The 22,353-nt window shown below is 41.6% G+C and overlaps 1 protein-coding gene across 14 annotated transcripts in view; it reads right to left on the reverse strand.

Moving 5' to 3' along the window:
* Positions 1-22,353, reverse strand: part of PBLD (phenazine biosynthesis like protein domain containing) — a 50,178-nt gene that overhangs the window by 14,154 nt on the left and 13,671 nt on the right. For 7 of the 14 annotated variants that reach the window (XM_003830300.6, XM_063607700.1, XM_055092910.1 and 4 more), the window contains exons 2-3: positions 9,959-10,103; positions 99-198 (exon numbers count right to left, since the gene is read on the reverse strand). In XM_003830300.6, the coding sequence (XP_003830348.1) occupies positions 99-198; positions 9,959-10,042 (184 nt within the window). In that variant the 5' untranslated portion in view covers positions 10,043-10,103. The remainder of the gene's footprint in view (positions 1-98; positions 199-9,958; positions 10,104-22,353) is intronic. The other 7 variants (XM_008955763.5, XM_055092912.1, XM_063607699.1 and 4 more) reach the window with 1 other exon arrangement.

The raw sequence follows: 22,353 nt of genomic DNA on the forward strand, positions 1-22,353 counted from the left end.
AACGCAGGAGGCGGAGGTTGCAGTGAGTCAAGATCATGCCACTGCACTCCAGCCTGTGCGACAGAACAGTTCTTAAAAAAAAAAAAATGCATATTTACTTTGTGCAAAGTTGTCTGTCGGGTGCAGTTTTCGGATAAAAGCAGTTTCAGAGAGGTTCATCTCCCTTGCAATTTTCTGATGCATGTCTTCATCCAATTCCTTAATTAGAAACAGACGATCATTGAGGTTTCAAAAACACAGATCAGACTTCCTTTGGACAACAACTACCATTAACTTAAAAAGCAGTTTAGTAATAATAAGAGTTACACGCTTAAAAGGAAATAATTACCAAGGAATTCAAGGCACTTTTATAAAGATTGGTTCTCAGAAACCCATGCTTGCAGTGCCCTGTGAAGAAGGGTTATAAATGTGCAAGCTGGAATAGACTGTGAAAAACTGGCTGGCCTGGCCTGTCTTTTGTCACAGTAAGATCTAGTCTAGCTGACAGAGTGTGCTGTCTTCTAAAAACAATCTCTACACAAGGAAGTACCCCAATCTCCTTTGCTTTGCTGGTGAAAGAGAGGTTCAGCACTCACTCTGGGCAGGCTGGACCGCTCCTCCCCCGTCTTTGCATGGTTCACTCTCTTTCATGGGAAGGGCTTCAGGCCAGGGGTCACCTCCTCCAGTAAGCCTTCCCAGACCACTGTGTCTAAAGGTGTTGTCTTCTCTCCAGTGCTTAGATGTCCTGAAATTGCCTGGTGTGCCCTTTACTGTCTGGCCTCGCCACCTCTGATTCTAAGTTCTGTTGGGGTATGGACTGTGCTGTCTTGCTTTGCCGGGACCTGGAACAATGCCTGGTATTCATCCCAGCACAGTAGGAGATCAGTAAACATTTGTTGAAAAAATAAGTACATTATTTCACTTAATCTCATTTTTAAAACCCTCAATGTAAATATTTTTATACCCTTACAAATGAAGAAATTAAACGGAGAGATCATATAATATCCTAAGACTACAATATACCTAATAAACAGTACAGTGATTAAGAATGAGAGCTTAGTTAGGCATGGTGGCTCACGCCTGTAATCCCAGCACTTCGGGAGGCTGAGGCGGGAGGACAGCTTGAGTCCAGGAGTTCGAGACCAGCCTGGGTAACATAGTAAGACTCTGTCTCTGTAAAAAAGATTAAAAAAAAAAGAGTAAGGGCTTTTAGCTGGGCATGGTGGCTTATGCCTGTAATCCTAGCATTTTGGGAGGCCAAGGCAGGAAGATTGCTTGAGACCAGGAGTTCAAGACCACCCCCCAGTCTCAATAAAAAATAAAAATAAAAAATTTAGCCAGGCATGGTGGTGCTTGCCTATGGTCCAGACTATACGGGAGGCTGAGGTAGGAGGATCTCTTGAGCCCAGAAGTCAAGGCTGCAGTGAGCCATGATTGTGCTACTGCACTCCAGCCTGGGCAACAGAGCAAGATCCTGTCTCAAAAACAAAAAAGAAAAGAAAAAAGAAAAAGAATGAGGGCTTTGCAAATGTGGACAATAGTAACAACTGGCCAGGCACATGCCTATAATCCCAGCACTTTGGGAGGCTCATGCCTATAATGCCAGCACTTTGGGAGGCCAAGGAGAGTGGATCGCTTGAGCCCTGGAGTTGGAGACCAGCCTGCGCAACATAGCGAGAACCTGACTCTAAAAAAAATTTTTTTTACACAGTAACAACTGGTGAATCTAGAGAAAGGGAATATGCATGTTCATCGTACCATTCTTGAAACTTTTCTGTAGGTTTTTAATTTTTCAAAATAAAATATTTAGAAAAATTATGTGGGTTTGAAAACAGAATTGAATTTCTATCCTGTGTGAGCTCCCAGCAGCAGTGTAAAAGTGGGCAAGTCATTTAATCTTATGGCCTCAGTTTCCACACCTTTAAGATGGGAATAATAGCACTTAAGTCAAGGTTTATTGTGAAGATATATACATGCATACGAATACACACACACACACACACACACATTCCTCTTAACTCGAGAAAAAAGTGGACCCAGCTGGGCGTGGTGGCTCACACCTGTAATCCCAGCACCTTAGGAGTCTGAGGCAGGTGGATCACGAGGTCAGGAGTTTGAGACCAGCGTAGCAATATGGAGAAACCCCATCTCTACTAAAAATACAAAAAAATTAGCCGAGAGTGGTGGCACGCGCCTGTAATCCCAGCTACTCGGGAAACTGAGGCAGGCGAGTTGCTTGAACCTGGGAGGCAGAGGTTGCAGTGAGCCAAGATCGCGCCACTGCACTCCAGCCTGGGTGACAGAGTGAGACTCCGTCTCAAAAAAAAAAAAAAAAAAAAAGTGGATCCAAAGTATGTTTTCCTTTTGAGAAGAAAAATCCATTTTTAATCAATAAAATGCTTACCAGTTAGATTTTGAATTTTAAAGAAGTTTCAAGAAAACACATTTTTATTTTGGCCAAATTTATTGCTCTTGATCTCCTGAAACTCTTTCTAACTGAAATCTACTAGTTAGATTTTGAATTTTAAAGAAATTTCAAGACAAATGCATTTTTGTTTTGGCCAAATTTATTGCTCTTGATCTCCTGAAACCCAGAAGAATTATAATTTTATATTAATAAATTCATAATTCACTTCTCTGAGTTATCCAAATTAAACACTCTTGTCTTTGATTCAAAATCTTTTGAAATATGTTCCATATAATTATATAGGGCATAAAAGTGTGATTATTGTGAAAAATCAGTCATGATTTTAAAACTACCGGCTGATATAAAAATCTTAGCAGGGGCCAGGTGTGGCAGCTTATGCCTGTAATCCCAGCACTTTAGGAGGGCGAGGCGGGTAGATCACCTGAGGTCAGGAGTTCAAGACCAGCCTGGCCAACATGGCAAAACCCCATCACTACTAAAAATACAAAAATTAGCCAGGAGTGGTGGTGCGCGCCTGTAATCCCAGCTACTCAGGAGGTTGAGCAGTAGTCACTTGAACCCGGGAGGCAGAGGTTGCAGTGAGCCGAGATCATGCCATTGCACTCCAGCCTGGGTGACAGAGCAAGACTCCGTCTCAAAAATAAATAAATAAATAAATCATGGCAGGAAACATAATAAGCTTTTTTTTTTTTGAGACAGAGTCTCGCTCTGTCACCCTGGCTAGAGTGCAGTGGCACTGTCTCAGCTCACTGCGATCTATGCCTCTTGGGTTCAAGCGATTCTCTCATCTCAGCCTCCTGAGTACCTGGGACTACAGGTGCAGACCACCATGCCCGGCTAATTTTTTGTATTTTAGTAGAGATGGAGTTTCGCCATGTTGCCTAGGCTGGTCTTGAACTCCTGAGCTCAGGCAATGCGCCCATATTGGCCTCCCAAAGTGCTAGAACTACAGGCATGATCCTCTACGCCCCGGCTTACCCAGAGAGAGACTGAAAGAAACAGAAAGAGAGAGAGAAAGAGATAACTCATCCCAGTGCCCAACATGTAGTAGGTACTTGATACATGTTAGCTTTTTATTTGAGTGGCTCAAAGTCATGCTTTAACCAGCCACACTACACTGCCTGCCCATCACAAAGACAAACAATTATTAACCCTGTAACATGCTACGGACAGGGAAAACAAACGTCTAGCAGAGAAAATGGACCCCTGCAAGGTTTCTAAGACGGAACAGCAATAAATCAATTAATGAGTACTGTGCTGAGCCAGGAGCACGGCAACACAACTAAGGGGACTTGTTAGAAATGCAGAGTCCGAGGCCCCCTGTCTTGGGCCTCCGACATTCTGAATCAGAATCTCCATTTTCACAAGCTCCCCAGGTGATCGTGTGCACATTAAAGTTTGAGAAACCCTTGTGTATAAGCCATGGATCTGTGTTCAAGGGACTTAGCATCTAGGTGGGGAGTCAAGACAGCCACAGACAGCAACTGTGAACAATACCAGAGAAAATGTCATTGAGACACATAGATTTTGACAATAAATACTCTAAAACTTTAAAGATGAGGTCTTGTGGTGAACCTAGAAAAGAGGGGAGATTTCGGTGATTTGGACAGAAAAGTGTGTGCAAAGAGCTTTGTATTAGGACAGCTTCTTAGGCAAGTTGCTTGATCTCACTTCTGTTTTTTTGTTTTGTTCTGTTTTTTTGAGACGGAATCTCGCTCTGTCACCCAGGCTGGAGTGCAGTGGTGCGATCTGGCTCACTGCAACCTCTGCCTCCCAGGTTCAAGTGATTCTCCTGCCTCAGCGTCCTGAGTAGCTGGGATTACAAATGTGTGCCACCATACCCGGCTGATTTTTGTATTTTATTAGAGATGAGGTTTCACCATGTTGGCCAGACTGGTCTCAAACTCCTGACCTCAGGTGATCCACCCACCTCGGCCTCCCAAAGTGCTGAGATTACAGGCATGAGCCACCGCACCCGCCCATTCTCTTGTTAAATCAGAGATTAAACTTTAACATAATGGACACTCTAGAATTCTAGAAGTAGGATGGTGAAAATGCAGTGGGATGAGTACCTGTCCCACCTGTGGGCACCTGTGGGCCTGGATAAGTGAGAAATCCCACCTAAGAAGAGGAGTAGAGGGGGCCACTGGAAAGTCCCAGCCAACAAGACAACAATGTTAACAATTGAACTCAAGCACTCTCCATGGCCTGTTGAATGTTTTCTGTGGAAACTGGTCCAGATGCACATGCACACAACACCTGATAGAAACTGGGAGGTATTTAAGCCCCTTAGTGCAGAGTCTGCAATCACAAGTCTCAGTGGTAATCGAAAGGTGATCAAGAAAAGCCTTTGCTGGCCTTCCTGGACTTGCCTCCTTGCCTGCAGAAACCTAAAGTGCCTGCCAGTCCTTCCTCTATATGATCTGGCGAAACTTCCTATCTTCGTCCTTCCTTTCTTTGTCTATAGCTCCCTGTGACCTTTAGGATAAGTCTTTAAAAGTATTAAAACATCCTACATTGTAGCCAAGCTCACCATCTATTGGTAATAGATTTCTTTGCAAATGGGCCCTTGCACACATTAGCTAGGACGCAAACTCCACTGCCCAACAGCTCTTTAATCCTCTCTACCTTGGTATACTGCATTTCTTGCAATTTGAATTTATATAACTGTAACTTCTATTTCAGGACACTAAAAAATGCACCTGCTATTTGCCTGAGGGACCAGAGACATGTGGAAAGTTTAACAGTAGCAGCCCACAACATGTACCACTGGCAGCTGGACTTTCACTGAATTTCTACACTGCAACCAAAGGTCAAGACAATGGTGAATCATGGAAAGACTTCAACTTTGAAAGCCTTACAAACAAAAGAGAGAGGATGCATTTGTTCAAAATACTGGCTTTTCTTTTCAGCAATTTTTCCATTTTACACTAGGAGCTTCTTTTCAAACGCTGCACAAAACAGTTACAAACCAACAGCTATGAATTCCCTTGCTTTAATATCCATTTCCCTTTGGCCATCTCATGTGAATCAAATTTCCAACAGCAAAAACAGAGTGATGTTTGCCTTTCTGAATTCCAGTGTACTGCTTTGGCATACCGAGGTTCCATCGCCTTATGACCCACAAAGATTAATGATCAGAAAATCAGAGTAAAGTTTTAAAATACTCCCATCTTGTGGCAGTTTTGAAATATGGCAACCTGAATATGACAGTCCCGACTTATCAGTCCTTATTGTTCATTTGTCCCTCTGCTGTAGATAAGGTTCCAGTAAATTCAACACACCTGGATGGAGAAAGTTCTAAAACCATCAAGGAAGTGGCAAACTTGTAAACTAAAATCGACAAAACATTAGGCTGGGTGCAGTGGCTCTTGTCCAAGCACTTTAGGAGGCTGAGGTGAGAGGATCACCTGAGGCCAGAAGTTAGAGACCAGTCTGGGCAACATAGCAAGACCCTGTCTCTACAAAAAATAAAAATTAGCTGAGCGTGGTGGTGCACACCTGTTGTCTCAGCTACTCTGGAGGTTGAGGCAGGCGGATAGCTTGAGCCCAGGAGTTCAAGGCTGCAGTGAGCTATAATCATGCCACTGTACTCCAGCCTAGGGGAGAAAGCAAGGTCCTGTCTCTGGGAAAAAAAAAAAAAAAATTAGAATTAAAAAAAAAAAAGCACCACTGGTTGTTACCACCACAACCAGTAGCTAGTCATGGGTCCCTCTAGTTTTTTACCCAGCTATCATCATAATGTATCTGTTTTACTTTTTACATTGCTTCTATACATTTTCCATGTTTCTACAAGGTCTTTATTGTCAAACGGATTGTCAGGCATCTGAGGACACCATCAATTATTTATTTATTTATTTATTTATGTTTGAGAAGGAGTTTCACTCTGTCGCCCAGGCTGGAGTGCAGTGGTGCTCTCTGGGCTCACTGCAACCTCTGCCTCCCAGGTTCAAGCAACTCGCCTGCCTCAGCCTACCAAGTAGCTGGGATTACAGGCATGCATTACCACACCTGGCTAATTTTTGGCTGGTCTTTAACCTTGGCTAATTTGACGGGGTTTCACCATGTTGGCCAGGGTGGTCTCAAACTCCTGACCTCAGGTGATCTGCCTGCCTCGGCCTCCCAAAATGCTGGGATTACAGGTGTGAGCCACTGCACCCAGACAATTTTTATTACATTTTTTTCAAATATTTGTTTTATGTTCCACTTAGACTTTAATCTGTTTTTGTTTTCACCTAATGTATAGTGTTATATGTTCTCATGTGAAAAATTTAAAAATTTAAAAATGTCAGCCGGGCATGGTGACTCACACCTGTAATCCCAGCACTTTGGGAGGCCAAGGTGGGAAGATTGCTTGTCTCAAAAAAATAAAAATTTAAAAATTTAAAAATGGACTTGTCTTGAAAACAAAAAATCCTTTAGAATATTATAGAAGCTCTTGAACTTTATTACTCAGAAGTTTTTACTTTACTTTCAGTAGTCTTTTATCAAGTGTTCAAAAAGCTCAAAGCACCACGACCTAGTCTTTAGTCTATCCACCAGGTTTTCCTGTGGTTAGTCTCATCCTGGTCAAATTTTGAATAATTTAAAACAAAGCTACAAAAAAAAAAAATCATCTGAAGCCCTGCACTTAAAATCTGAGGTATTTTTACCTCATAAAACCTAACATTATTCCATTCTCTGAGGCCTGGTACCTTCAGGTCTTTTAGTCTCTGTAGTGACTACTGAATAACGATGGGTTTACATGCCCATTTTCTGCACTAGACTCTGAGCCCTTCAAGGGCAGGTGAACTTGTTAACCTTTGTACCTCTGGCTCCTAGCCCAGAGCCTGGCTGAATTCCTACTGAATTGTGTCCAATATTATAAGATTTAGCGTTTATTTGTCTCTGACATTTTCCTGTGGCCACCTGTATTCTCTCCACCATCTCAGGACAATGAACCCAAGGGCAGACACCACCATTTATACATCTATTATAATTTTTATTGATTATGAATTAGGAAAAGTGCTATCTTCGCCTCTAGGAGGATAAGATTCTCACATCCAAAGAGCAGAAAAGCATGACAAAGAGGCGTAGCAAACTAATCTTTAGATATCTATTCAGGTGTCTCTGACAGGCCATGAAATTTTCCTGGTCTCACAGGCCCAAGCCTCAAAAGAAGTGAATTGGAAAACTCTTTAGAGAGCGTCCCCAAATCATGGACTTCCTTATCTTCTTTTTCCTTCTTCCATTCATACTAAAGCGTGTTGTTTTAAACTGTAAGTTCTTTGCTTAAATTTTTATTTCCTAGTTTTTCCAAATATATAATTAACATACAAAATATGTTTTAACGGAGAGATAGGTAGAAAGAGAGAGAAAAAAGAAAGAAAGAAAGAAAGAGATATCAATCCCATAAGTCTGATGTTTGCTGAATTTACTGGAAATAAAAGGAGTAAGTTGGACAATAATCCAATTCTTGTTATCTGATAAAAATGGAATATATTCTATTCAATATAAACTACTGTCAAAACTCTTCAAGGATATTACATGCGGACATGGGGCAAATGTATTAAGACTTTTGACAAGCAGTTATAGTCAATTCCACAATTCCTTGACAGGAAGTTGTGTCTGCCAGATTGTTTCTAAAGAAAGGTCATGATTTGGAATCTGGTTGTTAATTGTTTTCATACTAATCTTCCCAAACTCTTGTAATAATGAACAAAGTTTATTAACTTTATTACCTTCTGCATTTTGTGGAGAGAAAATACCAGCTCAAGTCTGCGTAATGAATGTAGAGTTAAGGTAAGACAAGGACTCTTGATGGCCACCTTACTGCTCCACTTGAGGGAGAAAATAAGTGTGAAAAGGACTCAATTAATAATACTCCACCAGGTGCAGTGGCTCAGGCCTGTAATCCCAGCACTTTGGAAGGCCAAGATAGGAGAATCACTTGAATCCAGGAGTTTGAGACCAGCCTGCTCAATTTAGCGAGACCACATCTCTATTTTATATAAAGTTTTAAAAAATAAAAAACAACAACAACAGCAATAAAAAACGACATTCTGCTCATCAGTCCTCCTTTTTTTTTTTTTCTTTTTTCTTAGAGACACGGTCTCGCTGTGTTGGCCAGGTTGGTCTCAAACTCCTGGCCCCAAGCAATCCTCCTGCCTCAGCCTCCCAAAGTACTAGGATTATAGGCAAGAGCCACCACACCCAGCCCAGTTCTCCATCATGATTGCACACTGGAATCACTTGGGGAACTTTAAAAAAAACACTGCTGGCCGGGCGCGGTGCTCACGCCTGTAATCCCAGCATTTTGGGAGGCCAAGGCAGGTAGATCACCTGAGGTCAGGAGTTCGAGACCAGCCTGGCCAACATAACGAAACCCCATCTCTATTAAAAATATAAAAAATTAGCCGTGCATGGTGGCGGGCACCTGTAATCTCAGCTACTTGGGAGATTAAGGCAAGAGAATCACTTGAACCCGGGAGGCGGATGTTGCAGTAAGCTCAGATCACGCCATTGCACTCCAGCCTGGGCAACAAGAGCGGAACTCCGTCTCAAAAACAAAACAAAACAAAAAAACACTGCTTCCCCCCAACTCCCAGAGAGCCTGTTGTAATTGCTCTAGAAGACAGCATTTTCAAAGTTCCTTGGGTGATTTTCATGTATAGCCAGGTTGAGATTCACTGTCCCTGAAGGCCCCAACACAAACTTTGCCCAACTTAATATGACTTATTTAAGATCATCAATTGCTAACTGTCTTCTTGAAGTAATTTTCAGATAATCTACTCTTGTGCTAACTGCTCTGAGTGAAAGCACTCAGAAACACCTTACCTTGTTTCTTACTACTTAGGGACCAACACAAGGTCAATATTCCTTGACCTTGAGGGTCAATATTTAAATATTAACTATTAACAATATTTAACTATTTAACGATTCTATTAATATTTATCTATTTAACTATTCTATTAATATTTAACTATTCCATTAATATTTAACTATTCCATTAATATGTATCCTAATGAAAAAGCCATTTTAAAAATGAGTCTTTCAGTAAGTTATTTATATACTATAGCTTAATTCCTTCTACCTCTCTACTTAACTACTTAATTCCTTGCAAAATGTCTCATTTTCTTGATCCTGAAAAGAATTTCTAATTGCCTGAGCTATAGATAAGGTTAAAGATACTCAGTTAGGATCTGTTATGCTCAATGTGAAATTGGCTATGTCTAGTCACACAAAACTCATCTAATTTCATTCTCCCCAACACATGGTGCTAACTAAATGAAAACCTGATGGCTAAAAAGGAGCTCTAGCTCTTCTTTTTTAAAATTGGCTCTAGTTCCTCTTTATCTGAATCTTCATTTCATTGGACGTACCCAAGGCATAGGCATTTTTATCAAATACTTTGGTCAAAATCAACTTGCATACATGAACATTACTGATATGATGGCAAAGAACACAAGCCAAAGAGGTAAACAAACAGGTGAAACTAGTCTTTTAAAATAAGTAATTGTTTCTACAGGAATCTAGAATTTCAGGTACTGTAATTCAAAACCAAGCACTTACATTTTCTAGGAAGCAAACAGCAGCAGGATTCCCACGAAATGCTCTTGCTGTGAATGCATCTGCTATGAAAATAGGAAGCTTCATTTTCCTTGTAAGCTGTTTTGCAAGTTCTCAAAATTGCTGGTAGCCTGCTTTACGTCTTCTTCTTGGAAAAGGAAATAAAAAAGTTAATGTTTTACTTGGTGTCCAGACGCAAAGAACAGTTCCCAGATACAAAGTCAAGCAATTATTCAAAGATACTACATTTAAAGATATATAATCCCCTAACTTCTTTTTTCATTTTTTGAGATGGAGTCTTGCTCTGTTGCCCAGGCGGGAGTGCAGTGGCACCGATCTCGGCTCACTGTAACCTCCGCCTCCCCGGTTCAAGCGATTTTCCTGCCTCAGCCTCTTGAGTAGCTGGAATTACAGGCACCTGCCACCACGCCTGGCTAATTTCTGTGTTTTTAGTAGCGTCAGGTTTTCACAGTGTAGGCCAGGCTGGTCTCGAACTCCTGACCTCAGGTGATCTGCCCTCCTCAGCCTCAAAAAGTGCTGAGATTATAGGCATGAGCCACTGTGCCTGGCCAATCCCCTAACTTTTTAAAACCTCTAAAATGAAATTCATTTTAAAATACTGGCTAAATTGATTTTTTCCATATTCTGTATTGACTTTTCATATTATACATAGAACTTAGCAGCATAATCATAGTCTTTCTTAGAGTAGCCAGAACTAGCTTAGGATCTGTTTTTTGTTTTGTTTTGTTTTGTTTTTTTGAGACGGAGCATCGCTCTGTCGTCCAGGCTGGAGTGCAGTGGCACGATCTTGGCTCACTGCAAGCTCCCCCTCCCAGGTTCACGCAATTCTCCTGCCTCAGCCTCCCGAGTAGCTGGGACTACAGGCGCCCGCCACTGCGCCCGGCTAATTTTTTGTATTTTTAGTAGAGATGGAGTTTCACCATGTTAGCCAGGATGGTCTCGATCTCCTGACCTTGTGATCCACCCGCCTCGGCCTCCCAAAGTGCTGGGATTACAGGCGTGAGCCACCGCGCCCGGCCGCTTAAGCTCTGCTTTTAATGAAGTGCATGAAACATACAAGAGGCATGTATGTTGCTTACAGTCTCCCAATGAATATTATTACTATTTTTTAAAAGAACGCATTTTTTCTAATTAAAAAATATGCTCATTATAAAAAACTTGGAAAATAAAGACCCATAAGTGCACAAATTAGCAATAACATTATTAATGTTCTGGATGTACAGCTTTTATCAGAATTTTACCCTCTTAACAGTAAATTGGCCCTCTGTATTCACAGAGGATAGATCCCAGGACCCCCTGAGGACACCATACTCCCACGGATGCTCAAGTCCCTTATATAAAATAGCGTAATTCAAGGGCCATTCCAATACAATTGGAAAACACTGTATAGCATGAATATTTTCTAAACACACCAAATGCTTCAAAAACACCCTTTTAATAGATTTACAATACGTTTATGGATATGCTATAAGTTGTTTAACCATATCCCTTTGGGTGAATATTTAAGTTGTTTCTAATTTTTCACTCGTAAAGATAATGCAGTGATCAAACCTGTTAAATGTAAATTTTCTTCTGTGTTCCTGATTCTTTTATATATATTCCTAAAAGTGAAATCCCTGGGTCAAAGTGTACAGATGTTTTAACTTAAACAGTTAAATTTATCTGCAGAAAAAGTATACCAATTTAGACAGTATATGAGAGTGTCTGACCATTGCTAATCTGATAGATTTTAAAATATCTTGTTTTCATTTGCATTTCTTAGATTATTCTTTCTTTCTTTCTTTTTGGAGACAGAGTCTTACTCTGTCACCCAGGCTGGATTGCAGTGGCACAATCTCCACTCACTGCAACCTCTGCCTCCTGGGTTCAAGCGATTCTCATGCCTCAGCCTCCCAAGTAGCTGGGATTACAGGCACGTGCCACCACACCTGGCTTATTTTTTGTAGAGACAGGGTTTCACCATGTTGGCCAGGCTGGTCTGGAACTCCTCACTTAAGTGATCCTCCCACCTAGGCCTCCCAAAGAGCTGGGATTACAGGCGTGCCCCACTGCACCTGACCTGCATGGTGTGTGTGTGTGTGTGTGTGTGTTTGTGTGTGTGTGTTGAGACCATTCTCTTGAATTTTAATCTTGGTTCCATTTACCACGTAAATGTAGGAAAATCAGAAAGCTTCCTTGTCCAAATAGCTTAGTCATTAAACCTGCCCATGGATGTGCCTGGGGAGAGTGATGTATATTTGTCCCTCTGTAATAGCCTTAGTTTGTTTACAGTTTTCCTGTCACTGCAGATTCCTGTTATTCTGTAGCTGTTAGCACAAAAGAACCCACTTCATGGCCTGGCGCAGTGGCTCACGCCTGTAATTCAGCACTTTGGGAGGCCAAGGCAGGCAGATCACTTGAGGTCAGGAGTTTGAGACCAGCCTGGCCAACGTGGTGAAACCCATCTCTACCAAAAATATGAAAAAATTAGCCAGGTGTGGTGGCTCGTGCCTATAATCCCAGCTACTTGGGAGGCCGAGGCAGGAGAATCGCTTGAACCTGTGAGGCGGAAGTTGCAGTGAGCCGAGATTGTAACACTACACTCCAGCCTGGACAACAGAGTGAGATTATGTTTCAAAAAAAAAAAAAAGAACCCACTTCACTCTTGCTTATAACTTTTATAACTTCCGCCTCAAAACGAGGCTACTCATTAATAAATATCAGTTTAGTTCTTTGAAAAAAATAAATATTGGCCAGGTGTGGTGGCTCACGTCTGTAATCCTAGCACTTTGGGAGGCCGAGGCGGGCAGATCACGAGGTCAGGAGATCGAGACCATCCTGGCCAACATGGTGAAACCCTGCCTCTACTAAAAATACAAAAATCAGCTGGGCATGGTGGCACATGCCTGTAATCCCAGCCACTAGGGAGGCTGAGGCAGGAGAATTGCTTGAACACAGAGTCAGAGGTTGTGGTGAGCCGAGATCACGCCACTGCTCTCCAGCCTGGTGACAGAGAGAGACTCCGTCTCAAAAAAAAAAAAAAAGAAAGAAAGAAAAAGAAAATATAAATATGTAGGCCAGGCATGGTGGCTCACACCTGTCATCCCAACATTTTGGGAGACTGAGGTGGGTGGATCACTTGATGTCAGGAGTTCGAGACCAGCCTGGCCAACACAGTGAAACCCCGTCTCTATTAAAAATACAAAAATTAGCCAGGCATGATAGCAGGCACCTGTAATCCCACCTACTCGGGAGGCTGAGGCAGGAGAATTGCTTGAACCTGGGAGGCTGAGGTTGCAGTGAGCTGAGATTGTACCACTGCACTCCAGCCTGGGTGACCGAGAGAGACTCTGTCTCAAAAAGAAAAAAGAAAATAATAGAGTACTGGCATTCAAAGTGTATCCGAACACCATCTACTTTTTTTTCAGTTGGTGAAAAGAAAATAAGTATCAAAAAGAATTATAAAGTGTAAATAAAATAAGTTTTAAATCAAAATTTGAAAGAAAATTTTTCTTTTTACTTTGTTTATGTTTCTTTTAATTGACAGATAAATTTATATTTATCATGTACAATATAATGTTTTGAAGTATATATATATATACACACATTGTGAAATGGTTAAATCTAGCTAATTAACAAATGCATCACCTCACATAATCATTATTTTTGTGATTAGAACACTTAACATCCACTCTCTTTGCATTTTTCAAGAATACAGTATATTCACTATAGTCATGATGCTATACAATAGATCTCTTGAACTTATTCCTCCTATCTACTGTAATTATGTACCCTTTGGCCAGATCTCCCCAACCACTCCCCTCCCCAGCCACCCCCGCCTCTGACAACCACCATTCTACTCTCTACTTCTACAGTGTCAACTTTCTTAGATTCCTCACTGAGTGAGATTATGCAGTATTTGTCTTTCTGTGTTTGGCTTATTTCACTTAGCATAATGCCTTCCAGGTTCACCCATGTTGATGCAAATGATGGGATTTCTTTCTTCTTTATGGCTGAATAATATTCTATTGCATAAATATAGACACTCCTCTACTTTTGATGGGGTTACATCTCAATAAACCCATCGTAAGTTAAAAATATCATAAGCTGAAAATGCATTTAACACACCCAACCTACCAAACAATATAGCTTAGCCTAGCCTACCTTACACATGCTCAGAACACTTACATTAGCTTTCAGGTGGGCAATCATCTAACACAAAGCCTATTTTATAATAAAGTGCTGAATATCTCATGTAATTTATTAAATACCCTACTGAAAGTAAAAAGCAAAATGGTTGTATGGGTACACACCATTAACGTACACCGCTGAAAGCACACTGGGCTTTCAGTGTGTTTTCAGTTTGAAGCATTAAACTAAAATTGGCCAGGTACAGTGGCACACACCTATAATATCAGCACTTTGGGAAACCGAGGCAGGTGGATCAAGTCAGGAGTTCCAGACCAGCCTGGCCAACATGGTGAAACCCCATCTCTACTAAAAATACAAAAATTAGCTGGGCGGCCAGGCATGGTGGCTCATACCTGTAATCCCAGCACTTTGGGAGGCTGAGGCAGGAGGATCACAAGGTCAGGAGATTGAGACCATCCTGACTAACACAGTGAAACCCCATCTCTACTAAAAATACAAAAAAGTAGCCAGGTGTGGTGGCGGGTGCCTGTAGTCTCAGCTACTTGGGAGGCTGAGGCAGGAGAATGGCATGAACCTGGGAGGCGGGGCTTGCAGTGAGCCGAGATCGCGCCACTGCACTCCAGCCTGGGTGAGAGAGTGAGACACTGTGTGAAAAAAAAAAAAAAAAATTAGCTGGGCATGGTGGCACATGCCTGTAGTCCCAGCTACTCGGGAAGCTGAGGCAGGAGGAGCGCTTGAACCCGGGAAGCGGAGATAGCAGTGAGCCGAGATCATGCCACTGCACTCCCACCTGGGTGGCAGAGCGAGACCCTGCCTCAAAAAAAAAAAAAAAAAAAAAAAAAGAATAACTGATAGAAAGCACTAGGGTGCCAACATTTGTTGATGGTTTAGCAGGCATAGTGTTTTTTAGGAAGATGGCAAATACTGGCTGTTTACCCCCATAATCGTGTGGCTGGCTGGGAGTGCAGCTGGCTGCCACTGTCCAGCATTGTGGGAAAGTATTGTACCACACATCAGTAGCCTGGGAACAGATCAAAATTCAAAATTCAAAGTACTGTTTCTGCTGAATGCATATTGTTTTCCCACCACCATAAAGTCAAAAAATTGTAAGTCAAAGTATCATAAGTCAGGGGCCATCTGTATACCACATTTTCTTTATCCATTCATTGAGGAACAGTTAGGTTGATTCCACATCTTGGCTATTGTGAATATTGCTGCAATAAACACAAGAACGCAGATATTTCTTCAACGTACTGTGTTTTACACCCAGTAGTGGAATTGCTGAATTACATGGTTAGTTCTATTTTCAATTTTTTGAGGCATCTCCATTCTGTTTTCTGTAATGGCTATACTAATTTACATTCCAGCCAACAGTGTGTAAGGGTTCCCTCTTCTCCACGTCCTCACCAACACTTGTTATCTTGTGTCTTTTTTTATAATAGTCATTCAACAGGAGTTAAGTGATATCTCATTGTGGTTTGATTTGCATTTCCTTGATGATTAGTGATACTGAGCATTTTATAATGTAGCTATTGACCATTTGTATATCTTCTTTAGAGAAATGTCTATTTGGATACTTTGCCTTTTGTCCATTTTTTAATAGAATAGGGTTACTGGGTTATTTGGGGGCTTTTTGTTATTGATTTTCTTTCTTTTTGTTATTGAGTTTCTTTCCTTTTTTTTTTTTTTTTTTTTTTTTTTGAGACAGAGTCTCGCTCTGTCTCCCAGACTGGAGTGCAGTGGTGCGATTTCAGCTCACTGCAAGCTCCGCCTCCCGGGTTCACGCCATTCTCCTGCCTCAGCCTCCGGAGTAGCTGGTGCTACAGGCCGGGCTAATTTTTTTGTATTTTTAGTAGAGACGGGGTTTCACCATGTTAGCCAGGATGGTCTCGATCTCTGACCTTGAGATCCGCCCACCTCGGACTCCCAAAGTGTTGGGATTACAGGCGTGAGCCACCGGGCCCAGCCTTTTTTCTTTTTTAGGCAAGGTCTCACTCTGTCACCCAGGCTGGAGTGCAGTGGTGCGATCAATCACAGTTCACTGCAGCCTCGACCTCCCCAGGCTCAGGTGATTCTCCCACCTCAGCCTCCTGAGTAGCTGGACTACAAGCATGCACCACCACGCCTGACTGACTTTTGTATTTATTGTAGAGAGGGGTTCTCGCCATGTTGCCCAAGCAGGTCTCAAACTCCTGGGCTCAAGCAATCTGCCTGCTTTGGCCTGCCAAAGTGCTAGGATTACAGGCTTGAGCCAACGTGCTGGGCCGAGTTTCTTATATTTTTTTAATATTAATCCCTTATCAGATGTATAATTTGCAAATATTTTCTCCCATTCCATACTTTGTCTCTTCATTCTGTTGTTTCCTTTGCTGTACAGAAGCTTTTTAGTTATGTAATCCCATTTGTCTATTTTTTGTTTTGTTGCCTGAAGAAAACTAACCTCTAAATTAGTTTCATCTAGCTACTAATATAGATCTATTCAAATACGATATACGTAGTGTTCAACTACTTTGTGTTTACTTTTATGCATACTTCCTGGATGTCACAGAAGCTCCAAACACCGCCTTTGTTAAAATGTTCATAGGCTAGTTCTGAATTCCTCAACCAGATTTATGTTCAAACACCTGATGTTTGGGAATTTTTTCACTTTTCTGCTAAAATTTAGGATTCTCATATTATCATCATGATTTACCATTTACCAAACAAATTTTATGAAAACACTTTGGTATTAAGATCCACATTCTTGCTCCTCAAAAGCTCAAGGGCCTGGAAGGGACTTCAGAAAATAGATTATAAATTGATATTAAGATGCTTTCTAAATAAGAAAACATAGTTCAGTAATTTGCAGTGGTAAAACCTTTACCATATGCCAGAAAAAGACAACAACAACAACAAAAAACCCTTTTCCATATGCCAAAAATTGTTTGGGTTCTTTCTGCTGCTCTGTTAAGGAAGCTGTACTTGACAATCCAATTGAACTGGAGGTTTATATTTTAAACTTCTAATTTTTATTTTTATTTTTACTTATTTATTTATTTATTTATTTATGGAGACAAAGTCTCACCCTCTCACCCAGGCTGGAATGCAGTGGCACAATCTTGGCTCACTGCAACCTCTGCCTCCCAGGTTCAAGCGATTCTCCTGCCTCAGCCTCCCGAGTAGCTGGGACTACAGGCGTGCACCACTGTGCCCAGCTAATTTTTGTATTTTTAGTAGAGATGGGGTTTCACTATGTTGGCCAAGCTGGTCTCAAACTCCTTACCTCAGGTGATCCGCCCACCTCAGCCTCCCAAAGTGCTGGGATTACAGGCATGAACCACCACACCTAGCCTAAATTTAGAATTTTCAGTTTCACAGTTAAAGACTTAAGAATCTGTTTATAAAGCACTGGTGGAGTTTTGCTCTATCTTGAAATTAATGGGGAAAACTTGGTCCACATATTCTTTACGAAAAGATATTACCTATCACTCTTGCCCTAGTTGATCCTCTCTCCCCAGCTAAATGATAGCTTTGAGAACCACCATCCTGCAATCACCTGATAGCTACTAGAAGGGACAGGATGTGGTTGAAGTCTCTTCAAAGCTGCATTCATAGAGAATTGTCATTTGACTTGTCTGGTAATTCCCTGGAGGACCCCCACTAACAAGGTTTGTCTTTTTTTTTCCTTTTTGAGACAGAATCTCACTCTGTCACCCAGGCTGGAGTGCAGTGGCGCAATCTTGGCTCACTGCAACCTCCGCCTCCCAGGTTCAAGCGATTCTCCTTCCTCAGACTCCTAAGTAGCTGGGATTACAGGAGCACAACACCACACCAGGCTGATTTTTGTATTATTTTTAATTTAATTTTATTTATTTATTTATTTGAGACAGAGTCTCGCTCTGTTGCCCAGGATGGAGTGCAATGGTACAATCTTGGCTCACTGCAACCTCTACCTCCTGGGTTCAAGCGATTTTTCTGCCTCAGCTTCCCAAGTAGTTGGGATTACAGGCACCCACGACCATGCCCAGCTAGGTTTTGTATTTTTAGTTGAGACGGGGTTTCGCCATGTTGGTCAGGCTGGTCTCGAACTCCTGACCTCAGGTGATCTGCCCACCTCGGCCTCCCAAAGTGCTGGGATCACAGGTGTGAGCCACCGTGACCGGCCGTGGCTTGTCTTTATTGACCTGAGTCAAAGCTCACCCAACACAAACAGCCTTTCCTCAAGGGTTGTTTGTCAAAAACAAACAGCAACTGTTTAATAGCACCATGGCTGTCTGAGTCAGTGGATAATAGCTAAGGCAAATGATAGGCTAATCAAAAGTTGATAAGGAATAGCAAGGGAATGAGATGTCCAGAAAGGGTTTTGAAAAGCTCTGATGACCAGGCATGGTGGCTTGTGCCTGTAATCCCAGCACTCTGGGAGGCCTAGAAGGGTGGTTGACTTGAGGTCAGGAGTTCAAGACCAGCCTGGCCAACATGGTGAAACCCTGTCTCTACTAAAAATACAAAAATCAGCTGAGCATGGTGGTGTGTGCCTGTTATCCCAGCTACTCAGGAGGCTGAGGCAGGAGAATCGCTTGAACCTGGGAGGTGGAGGTTACAGTGAGCCAAGATCACACCACTGCCCTCCAGCCTGGTGAGAGTCTGTCTCCAAAAAAAAAAAAAAAAGACAAGAAAAAAAAGCTCTGACATAGTCTTGAGAATCTAGAAGGCAATATACGTACATAGGGCTCTGCATATATCCTAGGACTGTGTGCATGCAGAAAACCTGAAGAAACCCTAAGCTCTCACCTCTGACTGAGACCTAGGGGTTTTGTGCAAGCAGAAAGTGAAAGGTAAGGCAGAGTTACTACCTGTCTGGCTGAGTGTCAAGGGTGTGCCCCAGCATGCACAACTGAGTCCATCAGCAAAGACTGAGAGACATATTGACTCCAGGAACGTAAGAAAATCTCTGTCTAATCATTAGCTGATGCTAAGCTAACATACCAGTGTCTTCAATGGCCACACACCACAAAGAATACAGACTTCAGAGAAAGTAAAGAAAAGTAACTAAAGAACTCACAATAACAAACAATGGCGAAGGGGAGAATCTGATTTCCAGAGGTACCACAGTATATTATCTAAAATTTCCAGATTTCAACAACAAAAAAGAGGTGTATATAGAAACAAGAAAGTATACCATACAAAGAATAAAGAGTAGTTAATAAAAACTGTCCCTGAGGGAGTCCCAATGTCGGGCTTACTAGACAAGAACATTAAATCAGCTGTTTTAAATATGTTCCAAAAACAAAAGGAAACCAAGTCTAAAAAACTAAAGCAAAGTATGAGAAGCATGTCTCATCAAATAAAGAATATTAATAAAGAAATTATTTTTTAAAAGAGAACCAAGTAGAAATTGTAGAGATTGAAAAGTATAACAATGGAAATGAAAAATTAATTAGAGAGGTCCAACAGCAGGTTTAAGCAAGCAAAAGAAAAGGCCAGTGAACTTGAAAATAGGTTAATTGAGATTATTCAGTTTGAGAAACAGAAAAAGGAATGAAGAAAAATTATAAGAGCCTCAGAGATCTCTGGGACATCATCAAGTATACCACTATATGCATAATGAGAGTCCCAGAAACAGAAAAGAGAAAGTGGCAGAGAAATTACTCGAAGAAATAAATGGCCAAAAACTTATCATATTTGATGAAAAACATTAATCTATGCAGCAAAGAAACACAGCAAACTCCAAGTATTATAGAATTAACTCAAAGAGACAAACACCTAGACACACAATAATCTAACTGCAGAAAGAAAATGACTGAATTGGCGGGGTACAGTGGCTCATGCCTGTAATCCCAGCACTTTGGGAGGCCGAGGAGGGCAGATTGCCTGAGCTCAGGAGTTCGAGACCACCCTGGGCAACACAGTGAAACCCTGTCTCTACTAAAATACAAAAAATTAGCCAGGCACAGTGGCGTGCGAATGTAGTCCCAGCAACTCGGGAGGCTGAGGCACAGGAATCGCTTGAGACCCGGAGGTGGAGGTTGCAGTGAGCTGAGATGATGCCACTGCACTCCAGCTTGAGCTACAGAGTAAGACTCCATCTCAAAAAAAGAGAAAACAACAGAATCTTGAAACCAGCAAGAGAGACATAACTCATCATGTAAAGTGGACCTTCAATAAGATTAACAGCTGGTTTATCAGTAGAAACTATGGATGCCAGAAGGCAGTAAAATGATATACTCAAAGCAAGAATATAGACCAAAAGAACAACTGTCAACCAAGAATTCTATGTCTAGCAAAACTATCACTCAAAGCAAAGGTAAAATTAAGATACTTCCAGATAAACAAAAACTTGTTGCTAGAATTTGTTGCTAGTATTCCTTTTCTGGAGGAAGTATTAGTGGGAGTCCTTCAGGCTAAGATGAAAGGACACTAGACAGTAACTCAAATCAACATAAAAAAACAAAGAGCAACAAACATACAAATGGCCAATAAGCACATGAATGGGTACTCAAAATCACTAATCATTAGGGAAATGCAAATCCAAACCACAATGAGACATCATCTCACACCTTTCAGGATGGCCACTATCAAAAGAACAGAAAATGCCAGGTGTGGTGGCTCACACCTGAAATCCCAGCACTTTGGGAGGCCAAGGAGGGCATCCCCTGAGGTCAGGAGTTTGAGACCAGCCTGGGCAACATGGTGAAACCCTGTCTCTACCAAAAAAAATTACAAAAATTAGGCGGGCATGGTCATGTGCCTGTAATCCCAGCTACTCAGGAGGTTGAGGCACGAGAATCGGTTGAGCCCAGGAGGCAGGGGTTGCAGTGAGCCGAGATCACACCACTGCACTCCAGCCTGGGCAGTGACAGAATAAGACACTGTCCCATAAAAAAGAAACAAAAAAAAAAAATTTAGAGATTTGTTGCACAATGATATGAATATACTTATTACTATTGAGCTTAACTTCAAAATGGTTAAGAGGGTAAATATAATGTTATGTGATTTTTACCACAATAAAAAAATAAAGTAAGGCCGGGCACGGTGGCTTACGCCTGTAATCCCAGCACTTCGGGTGGCCAAGGTGGGCAGATCACGAGGTCAGGAGATTGAGACCATCCTGGATAACACAGGGAAACCCCGTCTCTACTGAAAATACAAAAAATTAGCCAGGCGTGGTGGCAGGCACTTGTAGTCCCAGCTACTTGGGAGGCTGAGCCAGGAGAATGGTGAGAACCTGGGAGGCGGAGTTTGCAGTGAGCCGAGATCAAGCCACTGCACTCCAGCCTGGGCAACAGTGTGAGACTCTGTCTCTAAATAAATAAATAAATAAATAAACAGCACCAGTAGACCAGACAAGGTGGCTAGTGCCCATAATCCCAGCCCTTTGGGAGGAAGGTGAGAGAACTGCTTGAGGCCAGGAGTTCAAAACCAGTCTGGGTAACACAGCAAGACCCTGCCTCTATTAAAAAAAAAAAAAAAAAAAGCCAGGGATGGTGGCATGAAAGGCTGAGGCTGGAGGTTCCCTTGAGCTCAGGAGTTGGAGGCTGCAGTGAGATATGATCATGCCACTGCACTGTAGCCTTGGTAACAGAGATCCTGTCTCTTTTAAAAAAAAAAAAAGACAACTGCATAAAGCAATAGTCATAAATCTATATTGATGCCCATAAAATGTAAAAAGATATATTTGAATGGCAAGAAAGTCACAAACAGGTGAGGTGGGAATGGAGCTATATAAGTGCAGTTTTTTATACTATTAAAATTAAGTTTCTGTTAATCTAAACTAGATTGTTATAAACTTAAATGTTAAGTATGATTCTCCAGGCAACCATTAGAAAATGACTCAAAATATATAGAAAATGAAGTGAGTTGAGTGCAGTGGCTCACATCTATAATCCCAGCACTTTGGGAGGATGAGGCAAGAGAACAGCTTGAGTCCAGAAGTTCACAGCTGCAGTGAGGTATGATCACACCACTGTACTCCAGCCTGAGCAACAGAGTGAGACTTTGTCTCAAAGAAGAAGAAAGAAAGAGGAAAGAAGAAAGGCAGGCAGGCAAGAAGGAAGGAAGTTAGGAAAGAAAGAGAGAAAGAAAGAAAGAGAGAGGGAGAGAGAAGGAAAGAAAGAAAAGAAAGAAAAGAAAGAAAGAAAGAAAGAGAGAAGGAGAAATAGCAATGGAACACAAGAAAATATCTAGTTGGGACTCCACTGATGGAGAGTGAAAAAAAAAAAAAGGATGAAAATATCAAGTTACCATAAAAGAAGGCAGTAATGCAGGAG

Source organism: Pan paniscus, chromosome 8 (assembly GCF_029289425.2).
Source record: "Pan paniscus chromosome 8, NHGRI_mPanPan1-v2.0_pri, whole genome shotgun sequence".
Classification (NCBI taxonomy): Eukaryota; Metazoa; Chordata; class Mammalia; order Primates; family Hominidae; genus Pan; species Pan paniscus.